The sequence below is a fragment of the Mastomys coucha genome, unplaced genomic scaffold (assembly GCF_008632895.1).
Source record: "Mastomys coucha isolate ucsf_1 unplaced genomic scaffold, UCSF_Mcou_1 pScaffold20, whole genome shotgun sequence".
Classification (NCBI taxonomy): Eukaryota; Metazoa; Chordata; class Mammalia; order Rodentia; family Muridae; genus Mastomys; species Mastomys coucha.
This window is the reverse complement of record NW_022196903.1, coordinates 27,205,212-27,231,963: the sequence shown is the minus strand read 5'-3', so window position 1 is coordinate 27,231,963 and position 26,752 is coordinate 27,205,212. Positions and strand designations below refer to the sequence as shown.

The window sequence follows — 26,752 nt, the reverse complement described above, 5'->3', positions numbered from 1 at the left end:
CTTTCTCTTCTTTTTTTTTTTTTTTATGCTTTCTTTGTTTTTAATGGTCTCACTTCCTCCATCCAGTATCTCAGTGAAGTAAGAGAGATGAAAGAATTACTAGTGACTATCATTTGTGTTCTTCAGAAGGCTCAATGTAGGTGACTTTGAAATTCCTCTTGCTGATAGGTCAGTGGTAACTGATGAAAGAATACCATAGATCTGTTCCAGACTTGCAGGTTCCAAAGTGCTTTCTTCATACAATATCTCCTTGAGCCTGCCCAGCACCTCTTCACTATTGGTACAGAGATCTCCTTGAGGCAGGTGAGAGAGGTTAAATTGACTTCTCAAAGGTCTCACTGCTGATGTGTGGAAGGCAAGTCTGCAGCCCAGATTTGGAGCCCAGGGTCTCTGCAATGACTCTGGAAGTAAACCTGGGTCTCATCTTAGATGTTGCTTTTAATTTTCTCTCCCACAAAATCAATGCAAGCAAATGGCCAAGTTGGTAGATTTTGAGTAGTATCGCCTTTCTGTCTTCTCAAAGACATGCTAATAGGGATGAAATATTCCAGCTAGCCCTATTGCTGGGATGCTCTCATCTCAACCAAGGTAGGGATCATTAGCTCCATTTCTCAATGAAGATGCTGAGGCTGAGATGTCAGGGAACTTGCTTACAAATATTGATCCATGGGGTTGCCCACCTACATTGCTCAATGGCGATACACAGTGTAAAGGTTGCTACCCACTCCCTAGGAAACTTATGTTGCAATAGCTATGTTATTCAAATGAGTAGAGCACATTATTGTCCCTGTTGCCCCTCCCACCAGCCATGTTAGCATTGTTTCACTGGTGGTAGCCTGTGGTAGCTAGCCATGCTGTCTTTCCTCTTCCATAAGCCTCTCCACTTCCCATATCTGCCAAGTAGACCTAGGCAGGGAAGGCCAGGAAGGCTCTAGAAGTGCAAGGAGAATCTTGGACTCTTCCTGCCTGGCATGTGTTTTTACCCATGGCCCTAGAGAAAGGACCTGGTTCCTCTGGGTCACTTGCTGTTCTCTGCCTGCATCCTTGTCTAAGCCTCAGTTTCAGTGTCCTATGGTTGTATAAACTTGAATCCTTGATTTAGGGAGTCACAGATTATGGTTTAAACTCTAGAACTAAGCATCTCTGCAGCTTTTAGCCCTTAACCCAACACCCCACCTCCCTCTCCAGGTACATTACTGCACCAAAGGACACAGGAGATCCCTCCTCACCTATCAATCGCCATCTGAAGCAGATGGCACCTCTCTCTTTGATCATATAAGGGCTAACCCCAACAACGATATTAAATGATCAGCTAATTAATTTAAAGACATGTTACCTGGGGAAACCAGATAAACACATGGCATTGTCTTGCCACCCACTGAGCAGCCTGGGAGAGGCAAACTCTTTCCACTTGTGTCCCTGGGTCTTCTATTCTCTCCACCAAGGTGCAGTATAGAAAAACAAGCTGGGCCCCAGCAGGCATATCTGCCTGCCGCTGGAAAATGGGGAGGAAGCCCATCACAATGCCTTGTCAAGGGTCTACTGGAAACGAAGTTACATGCAGTCACAGTGTGTTTCAGAACATCTGGGCTCCCATCCATCAGCCCAGGACATCATTAATAATCCACAGCTTAATGACAAAGATGAATATCGAAGTAGAGAGTGGGGAGGGTGGCAGTCTCAGAGCAGCAAAGCAGGAGAGAGTGACACATTAGGCCAGCATCCATGTAACCTTCTCCCCACAAGCAGGCTGGGCCCTGAATGATTTATCGATACAGTAAACGGATTTTTATAATTAAAATTGATTTTTGTTTTGTTTTGTTTTAGTGTGGTCTAGAAGAGCTGGGTCAAGTTCAAGAGGGGAGACAGGGACGGAAAGAGACTGTGCTCTCAATTTCCTGTATGTCTTAGACTATTAGAGGTAGAAGGAGCCTCTCATTGTACAACTGAGAAAGCAGTAGTCTGGAGAGGCTGACCTACTTGGCCAGCCTCCAGAGGCAGGCAGAGGCAAGGCAGAGCTGGGGCTTGATCTCTGAGACACACTCATTTGCTCAGGATTGCCAATGCAGACTGCAGGCAATCATGGATCTACAGCACACTGATGGCTGCTGCTTTAGGTTTCTCCAGGGAGACTTGAATCAGCACTCACTCCAGATATGGCACCAATGGTAGACAAAGAACTGATTCCTCCCAAGTCTAGCTTGTTAAGCCAGTGAGTTTATTAGGGTGACTTACAGGAGGAGCATGGCTGACTTGAGCAATTGCATCACCATAAAATCCTCAGCCCTACTCATGACTCTGAAGAGCTACATCACTAGTTTCCTGCACAACCTGGAATCAGTACCATTGAAGAGTTCCTCCTTCCCCTCCCTAGGCATTTTTATATTTCTATAACCTTAGAAGGCACTCTGTGGATTTCTAAGGAGGGGCTCTTACAGTTGGACGCAAAAGCTATCCAACAGTTGCCCACTGCACAAGAACACTTACTTCACCAAGGGATGCTAAGTTAGGACTGACTTGGCACCATGACCTTTGTGTGAGTACAGAGCAACTACTAGCAAAGGCTGAGTACACAGGCACCTCTGGGGCTCACTGAGCAGTTGTTGTGGTCCTCTGCTCTGCCTCTGTGTCCATCTGACCCTCATGCTATAGCCCAGTGCTCAAAGATCTATGCCAGAGTTCCTCCAGGGTTTAGCATATGCAATGGAGGTGCATCAGCCCAGGCATGCAGCTCTGACCCCAAGAGAGGAAGACATAAATTTGTAGATGGGATGATAAAGTCTGCATGTTTAGAAATATACATCTAAGTGCACATATAAGATCAGACCAGGTTGCAGGCAGGCACGAGCACATGTACATATATTATCCTTGACTTCCCTCTAGAGAAGGCTCCGAGAGGGCAGTAGAATGTGGACTCATGTTCACTGCTGAGTCCACTTAGCCACTCCTTTTTATCCATTCTATCATATAGCTGAAGCCAAGAGCTCTGAGTCCTTCCCCATTCTTGGTCTTCATGTCAGGGTTCTTAGAAAATGCAGAATCCCAAGCAATCCTGGTGGTAGTACTGTTCTTGATTCCTCATGTCCACTTAGGTGTGTCAGGTTAAACTGTATAAGGATATGTGAACATGAACATAGTCCTCAAAAGTTGATTAGAATGGAAAAATAGTATATGGCCTCCTTCCTTTTCCTATTTTAATAGACTATTTTTAAAAATTGTTTCAGGGTCATCACACATTTTAGCATAAAGAATTCCCATAGACCTCTCTACCAGTCCCTGTGGCCTTTCCCACTGTTAGTATTCTCCCCCAGAGTGATTTGGTATACTGCATGCAGCACTTTGATGCATCATTAGCACCCAGAACCAACGGTTTATTCTGGAGTTCCTCTTTGCTGGCATGTGTCCGATGGATCTAGATGAACATGTAATAACATGTGATCATCGAGCTGATGTCATACAGGATACCCTCATTGTCCCAGCAGTCTTCTGGCTCATCTTACTCATTCTTCCTTCTTCTCTCCAGAAGGATATGTAGTTGGAATCATACAGCATGTAGCCTTTTCAGTTACAGTACCATGTGTTTAAGGCTCCTCTATGTCTTCCTCAGAATTGAAAGCACATCTGTTTTTAAATTATATTCTTTTATCAAGCTGTGTCTGTATCTTTAGCCAGTTTTCCAATAAAGAGCATCTCAGTTGCCTCAAGTGTGCACACTGATGAATACAGATGTTTTAAACACCCATGTGCATCTAGTTCTGGTTTGTATTCCTACTTGCCTAGCTAGACTTCTGCCTCCAACAGGGAGAAGATCCCAGATGAATATAAGCTTTGGTGAGTGGAGATGAGCTGAAAGACCTCAAGGGTCCCTCTCAGTTTACTCATAGATTCCAGCCCATGGTCTGATCCCCGAGTGATTGCTACATCTGATTCCTGTTGCTGGAAAAGGGGCCTTTCCAAGGCTAGGAAGAAATCTCAGCATCCTTTACTTTCACAATTATGAGTGAATCACATGTTACTCTCACTTCAGCTAAACACAGTTAGATGCCTCGTAGAATTCTTTCATAAGTTACAGTTAAGAGTGTACCTGGTTCTTTTAAAATATTTTAATTAAATTGATTTATTTACTCATGTGTGTGTACACACATGCATGTGTATGTTGTCAGAGGACAACTTGATGAAATCTCTTCTCTCCTTCTACCATGTAGGTACCAGGGATCAAACCCAGTAAGTCTTGTATTTTTGCTCACTGATCCATTTTGCCATCTCATGTGTCCTATTCTAATTGTTTTCCTTTTGAATTTGTGTAACTGGCAAACACTCTGCATTCATGGCTGGGATGAGTGGTTGACTTACTGAAAGGTTGGATTATATGGGCCTCTTGGTAATTGAATTAGCTTCATGTAGTCAGCCCATGCTTTGGTAGCCTTGTGTCTTATCCTCTTCCTGTGTGTTTGCTTGTTGTCTGGGTAGCTTCTTCAGAATCCCCAAACTCTGAGTGTTAGCATATGGAGTAATGCATATAAAGGGTCTCCAGGAGCTTGGTCACTGTCTCAGTTGCTGTTCTACTGCTGTGAAGAGATATCAAGATGGCCATATTGCCTAATCCTTCTAACCCTTTCAAATCATGCCACTCTCTGATGACTGAGTTTTCAAGTATATGAGCCTATAGAGACCATACTTATTCAAACCACAATCATCACAGGGGACAGAGAGAAGGAAGGTGAAACAGTGGCTCCATAAACAAAGACCCATCAGGCAAGATTCTTCTGCAGTCCTAGGGATGCAGGGCTCTCACTCCTGCCCTGTGCTTCTGCTTTCAGAAACAACACAACGTGAGCCCATTTATACCAAATGATGAGGGAGTGGGACTCCATCCAGGTAACTTCTGAGATTTTTCCTAGAAGACCAAAATGGGCCACCAAGTCAGAGAAGCCTATCTGTCACACTCATGGTGATGTGTCTACCTTCTGCTCAGTGCTAGCCTCCTTTATCCAGCATGGAGGCTACTCCTTTTGTAGGGTTTTCCCATGTTCTTCCTTCTCAGAGACCCACAGGGCGAGGGAGATCCTCCAGGCTTTGCTGAGTCTAATTAAACCATGGGTGAGGGGAGGGCCAGCTATGCCTCTGTGGTAGAACTTTCTTATTGACTTTTTTTTTACACTAAATGACCCCTTGTCTAACTAAAGCCTCTATGCTAAAGAGCCAATTTTACTAGGCCCATGCTGGCCAGAAATGCCTTCAGTGTCTATGGTTCTGAGAGATTCTTCCTAAAGGCCAGGACACTGAGCTGGAAGAATCAGAGTAAACAGCCTGCAAAATGGAGCCACAAGCTCCCAGTTCCCCAGTCCACTAAGTCTTCAGGATCATATGTATTCTTCACCACTAGTGGGTATGGCCCAGAAAAACCAGTCCTCATCAGCGTCTTCAAGTCTCAGCTTTAACATGTTGGGAGCAGGGGGAAAGAAATGCAGAGTCCTGAATTGTTGGTCATCAGTGGGCCCTTGTTAACCTCTGCTCCTTGACCTTCCCCAACTGAGGACCAAGGCCAGATATGCATCCTCTACTCAGTACTGGGCAACAGCTTCCCTGGGACACCAGCCCAGAAGTTTGATGCCCCAAGAACCATAATATCTACTCCATAAGGAATAATGGTCTAAAGTCTCTGTGATGTTCCAGAGTCCTGCCTGCCTCTATAAGACAGAGGCTTCTCTGGATAAGAGTGTCCAGAATGTGGAGGCAGCTTGCCAGGAAACAGACTGCCCAGAAAGCAATTATAAGTTATACTTGCCTGGGCCCTGGCCAACCCCAATGCTGCCATGCCAGAGCTTGCAGAATTTGAAGCCACTACCCTGCAACTGACTCAGGTAGACTTGTTCCTTATAGGTAGGACTTTCTTGCCACTTAATCTCTGCCAAAGAGAGATCTTCAGAGAAAAGAGACTGTACCATGCCTGGGAGTACTCAGAGTTCAAGGACAAGGTGTGAGTGAGAGTCCTGGCCCAGGCACTCACTGACTACATGACCTTAAGCCAGTCGTTAAGTCACTTAGCCCCGCTAACATGTGTCTTGACCTGTAAAATAGGGGCCTCCATCCCTGACATGACAACCTTGCCAAGTTGTGGTAGAGGTCACTCATGATCATGACTGTGAAATTGCTTCATCAATCGTGAAGCTGTGTCCCGCTGTCTGGTGTGAGTGCAAGCCCCACTCCACTCTGCCTCTGCTACCTGCTGGATCTGTCAGACAAGGGCATTTCCTCTAACAACTCCTGATTCTGCTCTCCCTGGATAAGATCAGTTGTCCCAAACCAGCTTGCCATCAAGGTCGTCAGTGCTGGTTGGGAAGAAAGAGAGGAAAAAATGCTTTGGGGAAATACATCTCAGTTCTTGGACATGCTGATTTTGCTGGACTCAGCTTGCCTGAACAAAGATATTGTTAATCTCTCTCTCTCTCTCTCTCTCTCTCTCTCTCTCTCTCTCTCTCTCTCTCTCTCTCTCTCTCTCTCTCTCTCTCTGTGTGTGTGTGTGTGTGTGTGTGTGTGTGTGTAGGTCAGAGGATCATTTGCAGAAATCAGTTCTTACCTTCACTATATGTGTCTCCAGGAATCAAACTCAGGTCTCTGGGCTGAACAGTCACACTTTTAACAGCTCTGTAATTAGTTCTGATATTTAACTAAGTTTGAGGGCTCTTCAATAAGACACCCCCAGTTTTGGGCCTTTCCCCCTTCTCTAGCACTTTACAAGAGTTCTGGTTGTCCCCTTGAATGTAGAGGATCCCTGAGGAGGGCTGTCGCTTGCCAAGCAGCAGCAGGAGGGGACACATAATGCAAAGCAGCCCCTGGTGAGCCAGATGCTGGGTTAGACCAAGCTACACTCACAATGGCATCCCTAGCAGACTTAACTGAAGAGGAACGGCAGCTGCCAATGGCTGACACTCATAGCAAGCTCCCTACCCTACACGGTTGAGTGTGCTTCCTCACTGCTGCCTCAGCCCTGCAGTCTGTAAGTTTGTTTGCAAACTCAGCAAACAGGGAGACAACATCCTCCTGTCCTAGTCACCCCAGGGACCACCAGACTTTGTGCCAATGCTGCCATGCTGGGCTTCACTGCCTGACCCTGGTCTGCCAGACAGACTGTGCCAACCCATGCCCTTACATGCTGGCATGCACTACGGCCTCTCATGCTTAGCCAGGAACCAGCTCAATTTTCTGTCTCAGACCCATGGCCAACTTTGGATTATGTCTGTTCACAGAGGTCAGGGAAAGATCAAATAGAGGAAGCCGGCAGCTGACCTTGTCCTTGCTTTATCTGATAGAATTGTTCACTACCTTAGCCCAGCCTGTTCTGATGACCTGAGGAAGGTAATGGATCCTCTAAAGTTCCTGTCCTTCTCTGTGTCATTCAAAGCAGAAGAAAACTTTGGCCTGGGGAGATGGCTGAATCATTAAAGTGCTCGCCATGCAAACATGAGAACCTGAGTTCCCATCCTCAGCAGCCACACAAAAGCTGGGTGCAGCAGCGTATATCTGTGTTCCTAGCATTAGAAGATAGAATCAGAGAGCCCCTGGGGCGAGTTTACTGGCTCGTCTAGAACTGGTGAGCTTCAGGTCCTGTGAGAGATTGTCTGAAAATACAAAGTGGAGAGATTACATACTATGGATTCCTGTATGCTTATACATGCATATTCACCCATGTGTGTATGTGTGTGTGTGTGTGTAAAAAGCTAGTGGGTGGAGAACAATGGCTGTTGGTCAGAGAACACGGGTTCTGGCTGTATCACAAGCCCTTGTTATAGGGAGAATGTCTGTATAGCTGAGACCCTGGAACAGTACCAGGGACTTGGTGGCTCTGTCTGGAGTGAGAGGGGAAAGCCTTATCACAACTTGTTTCTTCCTTGGCATGTAATCTTTGCCAGTGAGGGCAGAAGTGGTCAACCGCAACAGGGTGCCTCTATCCACCCTTGAAGCTGAACTTTAAAGTTGACCTTTTCATTTAGAGAGATGCCATCTATGCTGGGAGAAGCAAATACCCTGGTTGTCCTGACTGTGATGATAGCCATTGATTTGGGTTGGATGCTGTGAGAAGTGGTATTGAATCCCTTGTTGCGTATTATATGATTTAATCTGCATAATGTCTCAGAGGTGTTGAGGATGATAGCTGTCTGGCTGAGCTGGGAGTGGTCTGGTGAAGAGCAAACGCCAGATCCCATGAGCTGTGTGTCTTGATTTCCAGACCTCATAACTCCTGCCCAACACTGAGTCACTGGGAACCATTCCCTCTCTACCTCCAGTGTACTCTACACTTCTAGATACTTCTTGTTCTCAGCTTCTCTGTTAAAGTTCATTACTGAGAGTAGGGCTAAAGCTCCAAACCTCTTCCCAGGCCACCTGCATTTGTCTGCTAAGAACAAACCATTGAGCAGAAACAGAGGCCCCCTCCTGCACTCATACCTTGGTGCAGCAGTTACCTGTGACCTGGCGAGTCCCCTGTCTACATATAGTACTGGCAGCCTTTCGTAATTTCCGAGGGACTACTACTGTAAGCTCTAATGAAGTGTTGATCAGTTCCCTCATCCATACAAGACGTGGAAAAGGTATATTGCCTCCCACTACCTCCACTCACCCTGGAAAGTGAACCTCCAATTAAAACCCCTGAACATCCTTTTAGCCCCAGCTGCAGTGTGTCAGGCCAGCCCCTGGCAGACAGAGGTGGAAAATGCTGCTCATCTCTACCTCCTTTGGAAATGTGGCCATTCTCACCACACTGTGGACCTGACTGTCCTTCTTGTCCCACTTAGAGACAGGCAATCAGCTAAAACAGGACTTACCTGGCACCTAGGAGGGGATAGGTTTTTATTACCCTCATTGGACAGATGAGGAAAATGAAGCTAAGATTTGAATGCAGAACAGGCTCAAAAGGCTTTGAAGTTTCCATCCTATCAGTCTCATCTAGTGATGTCTCCTCACAGACATATCGACTCTTTAACCACTCTGTTGGTTATGGTAGTGGGAGAGAAGTCAGCATAGTACGTGATGGTGGCTTTATAGTTTGTCATCACAAGCTGTGGTCTTCTACTATCATAGAATTCAAAGCCTATGCCAGATTGGCATCCTCCAACTTTGTCAAAGTTGTAAGAACTAGGGCAGAACTGAGCATCCTATTATACAGACAGATCCAGTTCCCAAGATAGGGATGAAGTTGGGAGAGATCCTGGAGCAAGGCACCTGGGACCTTTTCCACTGTTAAACTAGTGGGTTATGAGGGATGGTTCTGCTAGGAAGGACAGAGAGCCACTTTGAAGTGAGAACACATGCCTCATGTCTCCCAGCAACTAGGGAAGAATGTAAAATGTGCATGCAGGTCCTAGGTCCCCCATCCTCCAGTGCTGTTTTAGCACACCATGAACCCCCAGAAACACCATCGTAGATGCTAGGCCTGTAGGGACCATAGCCTGAGGCATCTTAGTCCTAGGGTCCTCTGTGGGGAGTAGGAGACTTCTCCAGGATGGATGAGCAGGTGACCTGACTTGGTAGTGTCATTGTTAAACAGTGACTCTCCATTCAGTGAGTTGGTTAAATTTTCAAAGGGAAAACATTTTGACAGACAGTGACAGTGGTTGATTGTGCTGGTCACAAGATGGACCAAGAGGAGACACTAATAAGCCATGGATCCTCTCCCTAGCTCCAGAGCAGTGGTTCTCAATCTTCCTGATGCTGAGACCTTTTAATATAGTGCCTCATACTGTGGTTTGCCAAAACCATAAATTTATTTTCGCTGCTACTTCATAACTGTAATGTTTCTACTGTTTTGAATCATAATGCAAATAGTTGTTTTATGGTGGTCACAGAGACTCCCACGGATTGAAAACCACTGTTCTAGAAGGTTTGAAATTGTACGAATATTAAAAACAGAGAACAACTAAAGCTTGGTTCCTAAAATGCACTTTGGGCTAACACTTTTTTTTAAAGACGGGGTTTCTCTGTGTAGCCCTGACTGGCCTAGAACTCACTCAGTAAACCAGGCTGGCCTGAACTCAAGAGATCTGCCTGCCTCTGCCTCCTGAGTGCTGGAATTAAGGGCATGTGTACTACCACCTGGCCAAATCTTCCTATGTCAACTCCTATGTCCCTTTACCTAGCTAAATCTTCCAAGGTTAACTCCTGCTAACAACTCCACTCTCTCTCCAGAAATTATTCTTACTACAGAATTCTGCCTATGCATATGACTTTGTGCTGTACTGTTCTCTTTGAGAGCTAAAAACAGATCTGGACATAGTGGCGCACACCAGTAATTCTAGCACTCAGGATGCTCCAGAGGGAGGATGAGTAAGAATTCACAATGATGAATGGATAATGAAAACCTGGCACATGTATAAAATGGAATATTATTCTACTTTAAAAAATACAAAATTTGCAGGAAAATAGTTGGAGGTAGAAGGTATGTTAGGCGAGGTCACATAAAACCTGCATGCTCTCGCTCACATGCAGATCCTAGCCTGTAATGTATGGATGGATGGATGTAAACAAATGTACCTATGGATGCAGCATGCATGTAGAAAGGAGAACAAGTAAAGGTGAATACTAGGTGAGGAAGAAGGGTGCAGTGCCTTCAATGGAGACAAGTCATGAAAGAGAATATAAAGGTATTGTTTTCCTAGTACTAACTTTGCCCAGGGTTTCACTGTGTGCGGGGAGTGGGGGAGGGTTAAAGCTCAAAAATATGTATTTGATAGTCTAAGTATAAATCCAATGCAAAGCTCTTCTGCTTCAGAATGGCTATTTTAACTGTATAGACGTTCAATGAGATGTATAGATTTTTTAATCTGACTAATCTTATTGCATTTTTTTTGGCAAGTCCTTTATAATAAAGTTTAATAAAAAAGAATCTGATCTGAGCCGCATATCAAGACCCTGTCAGAAATAAAATTTGAGTCATAAAATGCCTTTTCTGAATTACATTTTTTTAAACTCAAAGATCAATCATGGCTATCTGTCCTTGCCAGTAGATATCAGACCAGTGTTTTTTCAGAGTATAGGTGTTTCACCCTAAGCCACCCTGTGGATGGACATTCAGGTTTTCTCAGATGATCATTAGCACAGTGAATAGCCACAGCCATGTGCCTATGCTCAGGGCACTGGTGTTTCTACGGCAAAGATGGTAAAACTGAGGCCAGATCTCTTAGCATGCCCATTCCTGTCTTAAGTGCTCTCAGGGTACCCTGTTCTCAGGCAAGGAACACACTAAGCTGTGCAGTCACAGGTAACCTAGCAAGCAAAGACTTTTCCCCATCAGCATCCTGGGCCCATCCTATAAGCAGAGCCTGGGTGGGAGCTTGTGGGTTATGTGGTATCTTAAGGCAAGTGGGGAGCAGCACCTGGCTTCCTGAGAGAGGGACCCTTAAGGCTCACTCTGTGAGAAGTATCACTTTCCATGCCTCCTTGGGGCATACAGTGGCTTTCCCAGGATCAAGTTACTTCTAGAAAGAAAAAGAAAATTGCCTCTTGCTCCAACAAAGAGCATAGTCTGGAATGTCTGCAAGGAAAAAAAAATCAGGATTTTTTTCCCCCTGTGACCCAGAATCCACAGGTATGTGAAAAAACCACTGCTATGATCAGACAACACATCTGAGCCCACCTCTCGGCTACCGCAACACATGTTCACATGAATGGACTGTGGACAGTTTTCATAGCCAGACCATAGCTGGGGATAGTAGCTGGCCCTTGACTGAGGTTGTCAGAGGGAGGGGAAGAGCAGTGGGTGGAGGAGGGCCCATCCACCTACCCTGCTGCTTCCCACAAAGAGCCTGAGCCAGCCAGCAGAGGAACACTCAGCATATGCCTCCAAACCAGCTTGTCTCGGCTGCCCATGGGGAGTGGAGTAAGGTGTCCCTGTGCCAGCCTCTCCTCCTCCCTCTCCTTCTTGGCTGCAGGAACAAAGGCCTCCATTGAGCAGGCTGGGCTTAGAAAACTCAGCCAGCAGGTCCCCAGCCCCAGCTCACATGAGTCCATTGCCTTTGTCAATGTCACTGGTGAGAGATGGCTGGAGCAGGAACAGCACTTTGATCCCCAGTACAAAAGCTGCTTCTTCACCTGCTAGACTGGGCTTGGGAGGGAGGTCTTATGCCCCCCACGCTCTTCTTTCAGCCTTGACCTGAAGACTAGGTCAACAAATAGCATCCTAGCTATGATGGTTGTGTCAGGTGGCAAAAGACTAGCATGGGTAGCTGTGTGGCCTCAGATAATCCCTGAAACCAGAAGAAAGAGAGGAGGAAGACAGATTATGCCCAAGATTCCTCTCCGCCTGTTAACCATGAAAATGCCAGAATGTTCATTCTTTCATGCATGCAGATCTGGGTACGATGGGGGTGCGGTTGCTGGTATCCTCCATTGGAGCATGCTGTCCTAGGAAAGTGTCCAGCTTGCACTGCCACTACAGCCCCGGAGATTAGATCTCCTGAGACAACTATGCAATGTAAGCATAATACAGTAGAGGACAGAGACTTGGACGTTTTACTTAGAAGGCCAATTTGTGATTTGGGGCAATGATCTGAATTTGATACAGTAATCCAAAATGACTGATTTAAAGTAGAGTCACTATTTTTCCAAATCAAGAGGATTGTTTTGTTTGTTTGTTTGTTTTGTTTTTTTGTTTTTGTTTTTTTTTTTAAATATCTAGGAGCTTGACAGGGACAAGTTTTACTCATTCAAGTTTTCACTCATTCCTGCATACATGCCTTTTTGTTTGTATGCAGGCGTGCATTTCTGTCTGCATCCGTTCTTGCGTTCGTGCATGCATGCATGCATGCAGTCACGAAGGCAGGCATTCACTCACACGCCTGTTCTCATCGACTGTGCATGAGCTGAATACAAGGTGTGGGGGAGGGGGGGAGAGATGACTTGTAGCTGAGTAAGATGCTGGAACAATAGATGAACACTTGTTATTGGGATTTCACTCACACACTCATCTGTGCCATCCCAAGTAACCCTCAACCCTCCGGCATGAGGAGAGGAGACGGGGCTCAGCAGAGTGAAGAAGTCGCCCACAGCACACAGGAAGTGGCAGACACAGTACTCAAACCCAATTCCGTTTCTTCCCCAAACCCCAGCTTCTCACTTGTCATTGAGACAAAGCTATTTCAACCTTCATTTCCTTCTCTGATTATACTTGCCAGAGCCAAAGAGGATCCCTAGAGGAGAAAGAAATGTACAGAAAGCAATCGCTGGTCTCTCGTTAGGGTTCCTACTTATTGTTGGCTTCCTTGCTTTCTGGGGATGCTGTGTTGTTGCTCCATCCCTGAATTCAGCCAACCCATCCTGGTCTTACAGTAACAATCCTAAGTGCTTTGAAAATTTCAATCTAAGTCCTAGGTATAGGTGTGGAATGATGAGTTCCTCAGTCCCTGGGTGATATGTAGAAAGAGCCAGCAGCAGTTCCTGGAAGACCCAGTGGTAGCCTGCAGCTAGGACCTCATTTCCCTTTCCACCTTTACCACCACCCAGCCAACTGACCTTGGAGAAGCTGCTCAGCCTTTGTGGGCCTTGACTTTTCCATTCGTGCAGAGGAAAGGGGTTCGGCTCTCTCTGTGGTGAGGGGTCTGGCTAAGGATGATGCTGTGGCATTGAGGCACAGTTCACAGTGGGAGGGTGAGGTGCAGGGATGGGCTGAGGCATGGGGATACTATGATTTCTTGAGGCTCTGCAGAACGCATGGCACTTCTTGCCCAGCTTCCCAGCTACCATCACTAGCTAATGAGGAGCAGCATATGTTGCTGATTCCGGTGCCTGCACTCACTCCTTGGCTGTCCAAGATCCCAGAGCAAACTGGCTTCCTATTAGCCATTTATACTTATTAATAGCAGCAAATTGCAGCCCTCCACAACATCTGCTACTTCACATCACAGAATGCTTCCTGAACTGTTTGTATTAGGATTTTGTGACTAGTACTCAGACGTGGGATGATTTACCTACCTATCTGAAAACCGATCCTCTGAAGCCTGGCAGTGGGGGAAGAGGTTTTATCCAAGGTCAGCAATGCATCCAGAACAGACTGAAACTCAGCTCTCAACTTCCTAAGCTTCATGTCTAGAGTTATTATGCTAACCTAAGTCTCACTGACCTTGACCCCAGAACTCTTACCAGCAGGCAAGAGGAGGCTCTGTTGGTAAACTGAAGCATATGTCCTGATACATTCGCTGCTTTCGCTGTAAGATCCAGGAATAATTAGGAAAATTCAAAAGGCTCAAAGCAAACTTCTTCCCAAGGCTAAGATACCAGGAAGTCAGTCTGAATGACCAATCTAGAAATCTGGGTTCTCTTTTCAGAGTCTTTTTTTTTTTTGGTACTTTTTCACATGGCTGGATTCTCTTACAATCTACTCACGCATAAACATGGACCTAAGAAAGTATGACAGGCATAAAAGGACATGAAAGGATCCACTGGGCCATGATGAAGCTGTTTAAAAAAAAAAAAAAAAACCTCCGAACATGCATCCACTACTACTGACCTCACTGTGGGCATGGCTCTGAAGCCCAGAATAGAAAGAAGCTAACATATTAAAACCTATTTCCTCCATCTTCCTTCCTTCTTACCTCTCACAAGGCTTTTGTGCCCTTCTGTAACTCTCTCCTCAGCACCTATGTCCTAGCCAGCTATCGACACAACAGTGTGTATTATTACGAGGCTAACACAGAACCTAGCAGCATATGGTAGACATTTATTTTCATCCTCATGTCCTTATAGATCAATGCCATACAGCTGTCTCACTGAGTAGTTGTGCTTCAAGCTGGCCTGACATCTGGCTGCTGGTGGAGTTCTGATCTTGCTCCACACAGGTTCTTTGATGCCCAAGAGGAAGAGGAAGCAGGGACCTAGGACATTCTTCTTGCAGAGATGTCAAAAGCACAGAACGGCAAAGTTGAACCCATGGACAAATCTTGAGCATGCACTGGTCCTGTGGTCACCATCCCATCAATCAAGTCAAGTCTTGAAGCCATACCCAGTGTCAAAGGCAGGAAAAGTACATTCTGCCTCCTTGGTCTCCATGAGGTAACAGGAAGAGTGATCCTAAAAGGCCAACTTAGGTAAACTGAGGTGCAAAGTATAGTCCATAACTACTTGGGACCAGTCTCCTAACATCTGTCTCTCTTACCAAGCAGGCAAGTTAAAAAGCTCCCTACCTCTAAGAAGAGAAGAGACTTTATGGGTTCCAGGTACCTGGAGGGATCCAACCATAGGTGACAGTCTTGGCCATGAGGGGCTTCCAGGGACTCTATGAATTCCTTTCATGACCCTAAATGAGAAGAAACAAACCTAGAAATGTAGCCAGAGGTGACAAAAGAAAGAAATGCCCAAGAAGAGACTGTGAAAGCTCTCCAAGACCATGCCAATGAGATGTATGTGTGGTGCTGAGCTAGCTTGTTCCGAGAAGGAATGACTTTCTTCAGCCCCACTTCCCTTGCATGGGAACGGGAGACAGGAGGACAGCATGAAGGATGGCTCCACGTGCCACATCTGTGCAGCTTGACAGCTCCCCAGGAGCTTCTTCGAGTTTCTTAATGGGTCTTCTTGCCTCTCTTTTTCTTTTTTTCTTCTTTTCCCTTTTTTTTTGTGTGTGTGACAATTTTGAAGGAAATTGGGTACTTAGGAAGCCTTTTGGACATTTAAATTAACTCCAGCCATCAGGCTCAGTGTAGCCACTGTGGCATTAGCATCCAATTATAAGAGTAGAGATGGAGTAATAACTCACACTTCGACCAGGATGTCAAATGCTTAAACAAATGAGAGATGCACAGAGACTGTGCACAGTAGAGAAGGAATCTTTCTGCATGGAATCTGCGGAGTAGCAGACATCCTTTGGAACGAGAGCTACAGTAGGCAGAGTAGAGCCCGACTGCCAGAGAAAAGCATCTTGCAAAAGGGAAAACTGGCAGGGACTGACCACCATGAGCCAGACCTCGAGAGACCATACCAATTCCTCCAGTAGCTAGGGGATGCTTGCTTTCTGACAACCTCTAAGAATGGAGTAAACTTGGCCAATTCAGAAACTTAAGAAGACCAGGGCCAGGTGTTGAAAGCTGGGATGGGTCCTCTGTGCTGTTCTGTCACACATCAGCTTCTAGCCTAGGCTACTGTTGTATAAATCGGTGGGCTTTAGTTATAAGACCAAAGTCTAGTGAGATAAGGAAGGTGACAGTGACAGTGATGATATGATGATGATTCTATTGATCAAAGTAGGGATGGGGCATAGCTCAGTCAGCAAGGTTCTTGGCTTGCAAACATGAGAACCTGCATTAGATGCCTAGCCACGTGAGACATCCAGTCACAGTGGATCCCTGGATAGCTAGCCAGCTCAGCCTACTTGGAGAGCTCCAGGGCAGTGAGAGACTCATTCTCAAAAACACAGTGTTGAAGTACCTGAGAAATGACAGTCAGGTTTGCACACATGCACACATGCATGTCTGAATATGCATACACACACATGTATATGTAGACACAAATAAAAGTAAATGATACTCTTTAACATAGTCTAAGGCCAAGCCAAAGCATACTCTATTATTTAAGGAAGCTAACTTTAGTTGGAAAGGGATAAAGAAAAGAAGAGTTCTTTCCAAGGAAGCAATCCAAAGAGGAAACGTGTGGGGAAGGTAGGATAGGAAAGGGCCCAAGGGTCATAAATGGACATATTACAATTATCTGAAGTCAGGGGTTGGGCTGAAGAGATGCCACAGAGGTTAAGAACATATACTGTCCCTGCAGAGAATGCACATTCACATTCACATTCACGACTGGATAGATAGCTCCCAACTGCTGGACTCTAGTTCTGGAGTACTCAGCACCCTCTTCTAATCTCTGAGTGTACCTGCATATACACAATGCACATAAACATAAACTTTAAGATAAAGGAAACAAATCTGTAAAGTAAGAGACTGTTCACCATCACGTGAAATGTTTGGAGAGCGTGGAGGAAGGGAAGGTTCTGGATAGACAGGCTGTGACATTATCATTTCAAATCTGGAAACAATTGGTAGGAAATGGTTATCTCCAAACCTCTGTCCAAGGAAGATTAAGCTGTGGAGCTGAAAAGTGTGTGTCTATTTACCAAAATATCTCAGACTATGTCATGAGCATTGATGCATGCCCCCGACCTGGAAGCTGAGCAGGTGTTCTCAAGTTAACTTTGTTCTGCTGAAGATGAGCCCTTTGCCAATGCCCACTCAAGGCCATTTCTACAGTGTTTTAATAATGACTGTAAAATAGATATAGTATGAAATTAACTATTTAACTCTTTCTGGGCCCTCAGGGGCATTAGGGCATATATAAGTGGTGAAGCCAGTTCTAGAACGTTTCGTCTTTCTAACCTGATCCTCTGTACCCATTCAATAGCAATTCACTCCTCCTTTCTTCCTTTCAGTCCCTGGCTGCCACCATTCTAGCTTTTCATTGTGATTCTCTGACAATCTTATGTGTGTTGCAATGATTGTCTGTTTATTTCTTATGCATTTTATGTAACATATCGTCCTTCAAATGTATCTAGAATTTCTTCCTCTCTTCCCTCTCTCCTTCCCTCCTTTTTATTTTTATTTTTTATTTTTATTGTTTTTTGGCTTCTTGAGAGAAGGTCTCTATGTAGCCCATGCTGACCTCAAGCTTAACATGTAGTCCACACTGGCCTTGAGCTTTTCCTTCTCCTGCCTCAGCCTCCAGAGCACTGGTTCACAGGCATGTGCCCCAACTCTGCCTTCCTTTCCTTTGAAGGCTGGATAAGGTTTCAGTGTACCTACATAACACATTTTGTTCATCCATTCTTCTAGGTAGCTTCCACTTTTAACTATTGTGAATAATTCTATGAGCATGTACATGCAAATGCGTCTTTGAGGCCCCACTTACTCATCTTTTGACTATGTACTTGGTTGCAAAGTCACTATTTTACATGGCAAATCTGTTTCTGAGGAATTGCTCACTGCCTAGAGACAGAGTACCAAGTCACTCCTGTGCAGATCCCACTCCACTCTTGTGCTAGGAGATACATTCTCCCTCTGCTCTAATATTGGGTGGTCCTGAAAGTGGTTGGGGCTCCCTCTCTGGAAGCACTAAAGGCTATATGGTAGCCACATCAATCAACAACCTCTGCTGAAGTCTAGTGGCCAGGAGAGGGACCTCAATCTTCTGTGGTCTCTGACACCATCTATCATTACGATAGCTTAGGTCACATTGTCATCTGATTTGTTCTCCCAACAGAAGTCAGCCCCTCAACACACACACTTCTTTCTCACCTCTTCCTGTGGTCTAAATTCCCTCACTCGGTTAATTAGCATGCCTGGCACTGTAGCTTAAGACTTTAATCAGCGTGTGGTGCTTTTAATTAATCGTGTGGCTCTGCATCTGGAGTGGTTTGTGTTCCAGGGTCAGGAAAGGAACTGAGGTGGGGGGTGGAGAGGCAGCTTTGTTTGGTGTCCAGTGTAGGTAGAAAGTCCAGATACTGGGAAGAGAGAGGACTCCTAGGGGCAGGGTGGCTGAGAAGCCATCTGGCCACCTTTGCAACATACTAGCAAGAGGTAAGAGGGAATCTAGGACTTTAGTGTATATGTTTTGTAACTGAGATAAATGGCTACACTAATTCCAGCTTGCAAAAGTGATTCTAAAGTGTCAGGAAAACTTCTGGCACATTCTAGAATTGTCCACAGGGAAGCAATGGTGTGGCTAGAGAAGATGGAGCCACAGCCACAGTGTTAGGCCATGCTGTAGAGCCGGTTGCCCAAGAGAGGTACTTCTGAGAATCCCCGGTCCCTGCCCTTCCCCAGGGAGGTCCTGCAAAGGGGAGAGAGAGATGACATCAATCCCTTAAATGATAACTGTTTTCTCTTGCCTATTGAAATTCCAGTATGGCCCCTTAATTATAGCATCCACAATTTAAAAGACTGGAGAACGTGTAGATCAACCCCACAAGCAAGTAGTAAAAAACGACATGATGCCGGGTGGGACTGAGCTGGAAGGAAGGGAAAGATCTCTGGCCTTTCAAAGAGAAATCTTAGACTCCCAGATCCTCAGGATGTGTTTCTTGAAAGTCCTCGAATATCATGTTTACATATGTCCCTGAAAGCTTAACAGAGAGGAGTGTCTTAAGTGAGGTTTTGTCTGGATACTTAGAAGCAGCTGGAATGTCAGATCCAAGAGGAATTCTAGAATGAAGCCACACCATTGCTTATTTTATAGATAATTGAAGTGGGACCTGTAGAGAATTGTTCAAGTTCATCTGGAGAGATGGGAGCAAAATAGAAGCCAAGACCTAGTTCTCAAACTTTTGGAGATTAGATGTATGCCTGGTCCCATATAGGTGTTTTTTTGAAATCAAAGAATAGCATGGAGCTCACTTGGAAGCCAAGATAGGGTCTGAATTAGTCCAGGATGCTCAGGAAACTTCAGAGTCCTATCTGAAGTATGGATGGGTGGATAGCTTAGGGGCTGATGTCACACTCAAAGAGGAAATGACACAATGAAAGCACTAAGGAGGGATTTGTCCTACAGGTCTGTTACCTCCCAGTGTAGCTCCCCAGACCTAGGAAGGTTCTGTGATGTCTCTGTGACTTGGGAAAGTGTTCAGTGTACTGAGCAACAGGGGATGGAATGCCCACAGGAAAGCCTGTGGAAATCTTAGCCATCGCCTGTGAAGTGCTGGACCCACACCCATGACTAATCCACTTCGTGGTCATATGCTTCAGAATGTTGGGAGTAGGGTTTAGCTCCATGTTTAAGGACAGGAAAAACAAGCCTCAGAGACAGTGAGGGTCTCATTGCTAGTAATGGCCAAGGATGCTTTGAACCTCCCTCTGCAGGCTCCAACATCCTTTCCAACTAAACAGAAAATGGCAGCTGTTTAAAATCAAGAGAGGAAGGATTTTATAATTCTTGGGCTATTGACATTATTAAACACCACTTGCAAGTTATTTTTAGAATGCAAAATTTTCTGAGGTATCCGGCTTCCTCCGTGGCTGGCTCTTTCCTTGAAGTGGCATACCCCACAACTCCAGGAAACACAAACATCCTAGAATCCCAGGGGAAAGTTCAGAACTCTAAGGCAAGCCCTACAGTCCCGGGGCATACCCTAGAACTCAAGCTAACATTCCAGATTCCCAGAACACACCCCAGCATCTCAGTGTATACTCCAGAACTGCAGGGCCCGCCTTAGGGTGAACCTAAGGTTCGCCCTGAAATCCCGGGGTTAGCCCTGGAATTCCAGGATATAATCCATGCAAGACAGATTATCAAACAGGTCGGTACAAGAAACTTGGGAGAGTGTTAATTAAGTGTAGACCAAGAAAATGCTTTTGATTGCACAAGCCATGTTATTTTTTCCTTTAAGCCCATGCAAAATATGGAGTGCCAGACAGGCAGCTGGAACCCATGAAAACATGATTATGTGCTTATGGTTCCCAACTTTCACCATCTATAGCCCCTTTTATTATATCTCCCATCAGGGAGTCACATTTTGAAAGATTCTGTCTACTAAACAAACTGCATTTATTAAGTAATAATATATTTCCTATTTTAATATGGCATGCACATGAGTATGCATAACCACATAAAACAGCAACAATCCAATTTCCCATAGACTTTTGGAAATATTGAAAATAGCTTGTGAATCTCATTCCTACTCCTGAATTCCTAGGAGTCAGGGTCCTCTGGGTCGGGCACTATTATACATGTGTTGACATGACTAGAAGGTTCTTGCTTAAGGAGGAACAGAAAAATTAAAGTGGCAACAGGAATAAGCTAAATTCCTATCTGCCTGAAGCACCAGCAATATAATTCACAAAAACTGATCATCAAACTTAATTACAAAGGCATTGAGGTCATGGGGAAACCACCTGGGCAATGATAGAAATTAAGATTAAAAATTCCAGGGGCCAGAGAGGTGGCTTAGTGGCTACTGGTGCTCACTGCCAAGCCTACTCGCCAGAGTTTTACCCCTAGAATCCACATGGTGGAAGGAGAAAATGAATCCTGCAGGTTGGATCTCTATCCCCCACAAGTGTGCATGATAAATGTGTGCGAGTGTTCATGTGTAAACACACACACACACACACACACACACACAAATAAATAAATGTGAAAAATGTAGAAAATTCCAGTTGCGAAGCCAAGTCATTAAGAGTAAGCCATAAAGGCCAAGGGTAAAGCTGCAAAGAAGGAGAGGAGACAGCTAGGAAAAGATAGCTAAAGGAAATGAGGAAATTAAGGGTAAAGGAGACTGTGGTGGTACTTGGAATTAATTATTAATTAATTCCAAAAGAGTGTGGAGACTAATTGAGCAGGCTCTGGTGCCAGTTTGACTGTGCGTGAGTTACAAGTAGCTCCTGCCAAGTGGACATAATTGTACAGCACAGATGCTTTATGGAACAGCAGGGGAAACACAGCCTCCGTACTCACTCATGAGCAGAGACGTTCAGCCGGGTCAGCATGTACAATTCATTGTGTTGGTTCTTATGGTGACTATAGCTAGTTTGTCCTGGCATCTAGTCACCTAAAAGACTAGGCAAGAAGCCCTCCATTGGGATAAAAAGTAAATAGTATCAAATATCCCAAAATGAAAAAAAATTTTTTAAACTATTTTTTTTTAAAGAAGAAACTAGCAAAATGGAAAATAAAGACCAAGGTTATAAAAAGAAAATAAAAATTCCATCTGATCGAGAGTGTCATCTTTAAATCCCTACTACATAGCTGGTACTTGGGCATCATGTAAGGCGACATCAAGGCTGCCTTGGAGAACAAAGAAACTCAAACGATATTTAAGTGCGCTCGGGAAATGGAGGCATTTGAGCTAAGTGAAAATGTCATGTGGAACATTTTATGTTAACAAGCTGCTGCTGGAAGCGAATGTAAAGTCTCTAGGCTGGAGAGGAAGCCTCGAATCATGAAAAGGGTGTGGGTATGGGGAAAATAGCAAGGCTAATCTTTGAAAGAACAGCAGTGAAATCAATTTTTGGAGCAAGTTGGTCAATGGTACGAAGGCAGAAGACAGCCACGGGGTAGACCCAGCACCTTGTTAAACAGGAAGGAGAGGAGAGAAGGATGCTGGGTGGGGGCTAAGTACTCTCTGGAAAAAAAATAAACGTGCTGAGACCTAACAGAAAGGGGGTGAGAGAAAGTGAAACAAGATGGAGAAAGAATGAACACTTGGTTTTATTGCTTTGATAGGAAACAAATATGTAATGGATTGGATATTTGCAGAAATATTTGGGGTGTGGGTAATAGGAAAATTTAAAAATATAGCGTGTAAGTCTATTTTATGATATTTTATATGAAGTTAATATGGACTGATTTCCAGATACATCTTAAGACACATCTTAGAACCTAGTAAGTGGTTCTATCCTCAGGATGCATGCAGTCACCTACTCCTATATGTCCCCTTGAAGTTCCTTTGGTTCTGGAGCCCTAAGGTCCCCCATGCTCCTCTGCTATCTTCAGTGATACTGTAGTACTGAGAATGATAATCTTAGGTGTGAACCGTCAGGTTCTCTGAAGATTGATGACTGACTGCTTGGTCTTCGGTGTGCTGTTCTAGCTTACCAGAGTTCCTGTGGAGTCCTGTGGGCAGTATCGGAGCTGTGGCGAGTGTCTTGGCTCAGGTGACCCCCATTGTGGCTGGTGTGTGCTCCACAACACGTGAGTACCATTTGTCACTCCCTCCTGCCTCCCCGTTTCCTCCCAGGGGCTCTTGTCTTCCTCTCGCCCTGTGTGCATTCCTCTCAGCCTTGCTCTTCCTTCCTCCTTTTGCGAGCTTCATTGCTCTTTTGTTTGTTCTGGGTTCACTTTTCCACTAAGACCTATATGGCAATAGCACCATGGAATGATAACAGGTCAGAATATGTCAATCATCCTGGCAATGACACCCTGAAGAACCACAGTGAGAGAATCCTAGACCGGTCCAACTTTAATTTGCAGAGCACCCCCTCACATCATGACACAGAACTTTTCCCTCTTGTATGTCTATTTTAGGGGGGACTCCATTTATTCTCTAGAAGAGGGAGAGGGCAGTCATATTAAAGTGGAAATAAATAATAACTTGATGACTAAACTGAGAGATTCAGACAACTAGCTGGGAAATAGGAGAGAACTGAAGAGCATTTTTCAATTGTAATTCATTTTTAACTTATGTGTATTGGTATTTGGCCTGCATATATGTCTGTGCACTGTGTGTATGCTTGGTGCCATAGAGTCCAGAGAACAGTTCAGATCCCCCAGAACTTGAGTTATGGACATTTGTGAACTACCGTGTAAATGCTAGGAATTAAATCTGGGTCCTCTGGCAGAATAGTTACCAACTGACCCATCTCTCCAGTCCCAAGGTCTTTATATTTCCTTCCTAATAGCCACCAGAGTTAGACTCCATCTGAATAGAATTTAGCCCTACTTTAGCTATGGTTGATTCCTATGGCCACATGAAACCTGGTATTCTCTGAGCTAGATGCACACATTATAAAATAAGATTTTAGTCTTCCCATTAACAACCTGAATTTCTTGGGACCAATGACATTTATTATAATTTTCAGTCATTTTAAGCTATAAGAAATTGAAAGTGGGATCTTGTCTCTTTCCTCTTCCAAAGACAGGAAATACACTCTAGATTCTGACAGTTAAAAACACCATCCTAATTTCTCATAAGTCTCTCCAAAAGAACAGCCAACTTCCCTATTTCTGGGTGTCGGACATAATGAGGCCTTGATTCCCTTAAAGGAAGGCCTGAAATCTGTTGGGGGTATTATAGCAGAAACAAATTGAGAACCACTGAGCCACGCTGAAATGTGCACAACTCTAAGATAGGTTGGAAGCTGTGCTCAAGTGTACATCAAGGCCATAAGTAATAGTGCGATAGAACCCAGCATTGCTCCCCACAAAGGAGAGTGGAGAGGCACATTTAGAAAGCACACCAGCACCTGTCAAGCCAGAAGAGCTCCCTGATGCTACCTTGTAAGGAAGAAGGAGATATATTTCTTTGTCCTGCATAGTAGGATCTCCAGAAAAGGAATGAATGCATTCATAACCTAATGTCTTCCTTGGGGACTTGGAAGCCACCTGGCTTACTGTTTGATGGAACATGCTTAGTATCTATAGCATGGTATAAGTGTCCCTCCAGGGCAATCAGAAAAGCTGACCCCTTCCTGAAATCCTTTAGGACCAAAACACAGGTTTCTGTGTCCATGTTAATTGGTGTCATGATGCTATTCCAGCACCATATGGCACTGATCTCAGTGAGAATTTACCTCCACAGCTGGGCTAGGCAAGCCTGAGAAGAAGAAAAAATCCCATACACTACTTCTATGGCCTCAGCTTCCCCTTGTATAGCATAGTGTCTGACTCCTGTGGCAGAAAACAAGGGTAAACTAAAGCCAAAGAATGGTCAGGGTCATTCATAAAGCAGGCTATCACCTAGTGAAGCCAGCAGCTCATCCCAGCATGTCATAATGGAAACAGTCATGGACATGTCTGCAGTGTCTGACACAAGATTCAGATCCAAATCTCCCTAGTACTCTCTTTGTGACCTGGAAAGAGGATGCATGGTTTGCCTACTTCACTCAGTTATAAGAGAATTGATGAGGCCAACCACTTGGGTCAGATGCTTCATGGTTAGTAGAACCCTGGTAGGGTAGTCAAAGGTCTCATAGGCTGCAGCAACAGCTGAGAGCTCACAAGTGCCCTTCCTCTTGGGCTTTGGTAGACTCCAGTGATTTTCTAGATGGTCCTTGAATAATGTGCTTGAGTCCCTGAGGCTGTCACAGTTTCAAGCTGTCTTTTCTTGGCTGGTAGATGTTCCTGCTGCTTCCCCTTATCTCCTTCAGCCTGGCATCACATCTCACCCCAGTCTGCATACTAGATGTCAAACCTTTCTAAGAGCAGTGGCTGTACAAGAGTTGCCTTGTCTGCCATCCAACACTGAGCAGCTGTTTCTGGGGCTTCTCTTTGCCCAAGGAGCCATGGTGAGAGCTACTACGTAGCTATGACAGGGGATCTTATAATGATTGCTGAAATCGGTGCAGTTTAGTTCTCCTGTTTTGTACACTTGTGAGTTTGTGAGTACAGCTGATTTGCATTATGTGTAGTAGTGATATTCTATAAAGAACTGTGAATGAATTAGCATATTAGCAAACCACTACCCCTAAAAGGAATAGAGTATCTGGCTCCTGAAACCACCGGTCATGTTTTTACCAATGGATTGATATATAACCTCATTTGTTGGACATCTGTATGATATCTGTAAGATATCATCTTCAATAAATATTGTTAATTCATTAATGGCCAACAGAACTATAATTTTATACCCAGATGAAGTTTCTCGTTATCTTCCTCCTTATCCTTCCAGTACATGCCTTTACAATTGGTTGAATGAAGCTTCTTTAACATGCCCATACCTCACCTTCCTTATGTCACACCATGGCCTTGATTTGCTTAGGAATATGGGGCATTAAATCCTTCAAAGTCAAACAACTGCAAAACTTGAAAAAGGGTGGCATTAAATAGGCCTCAACAGACCCTCATTTATAATGCAATTACTGAAACAGGAAGGCAGAATGTCATCTCTTCCTACTCTAGCTGGGAACATGTGACTTGAGTCATTCCCCATTCTGCAAATGGCCATGAGAAACCTCAAAACTCCATGAAGACAAGCTTGGAGGGCTACTAATAAATGTTAGCAGCTAGCTGAATTTTATATATGGAATCTGAAAATATTAAAGGTTGGTCATAGTGCTGTATAGAAGGCACTTGGCATCTACATTTGTAAGGAGGGAGAGCCATAGCTTATCATGGTGCTAAGGGATGAGATAGATAATAAAGGTTGCTATGCAAGTCCCAGGATCTCTGCACCATCAGGGTATTGCTCTCCATAACGTTAAGCTCTTAGTGAGGTGAGTGGGTGATGAGGGCAGATATGCAGGGACATTGAGATGTACCTAGGGGATTTGTAACTTCTTGGTAGGACACGGCTCATGAGTTCCCACAGGCCCAGACTCGATCACTGAGCTGCTCAGCAAGTCCTTCCCCTGCCTTCCCAGAGTTAATGACCAAGAATAGCTCCTGTGTGTGGTGGGTGAGCAAGGGCAGGTCCTTGAATCTCTAAGATGCCTTTCATCAACACACAATTCTAAATTTGTATGGGATCAAATGAACAGATCAAAGTGTTCTGTTCAAAAAGCTTTAACATGTAAATTCAGGTAGCCCAGGTAGACAATACCACCTCCCTCTAGAAGGTCAGTACTACCTATGGGTCTTGGTTCAAGTCAAACACAGAAGTTGTTCCTCCTTCCCTGCACTGCCCTTTCCTTTTTGGTGGGCACATCATGGACATGCATGTTTTACAGGCAACAAAAAGGACATGGACAAAGCAGAAGAAAGGAGTGGGGTAGGTGTGAACAGTGAACAGAGTTAGTATGGGAACCAGTCCTGAGAGGCTCTGCTAGGAAGGAAACAAGGAACCAGCATGAGTAGCTTCAGCATTCCCTAAAATACTGCACGCACACACACACACAAATGCATACACATGAATACTTGCACACACACCCACACACATCTAAAACTAGTCCTATACTGTACCTCTAAAACACAGTGCTAGGCTCAGGGATGCAAAATTATTGTTAAATTGTTTCTGCCGTTAACTTCTTAGGGACCAGGCCTTTAATGCAATGATGGGTCACAGGAATCAACATGTTTGTCAGGCTTCCATCCTGGGCAAGACTCTATACTAATTGATAGCAGTCCTTGC

General features: G+C 44.7%; 1 protein-coding gene across 2 annotated transcripts in view; it reads left to right on the top strand.

The window, feature by feature from the left end:
* Plxna4 (plexin A4) overlaps positions 1-26,752 on the top strand; it is a 445,847-nt gene that overhangs the window by 318,523 nt on the left and 100,572 nt on the right. For both annotated transcript variants that reach the window (XM_031381450.1, XM_031381449.1), the window contains one exon: positions 22,559-22,659. In XM_031381450.1, the coding sequence (XP_031237310.1) occupies positions 22,559-22,659 (101 nt within the window). The remainder of the gene's footprint in view (positions 1-22,558; positions 22,660-26,752) is intronic.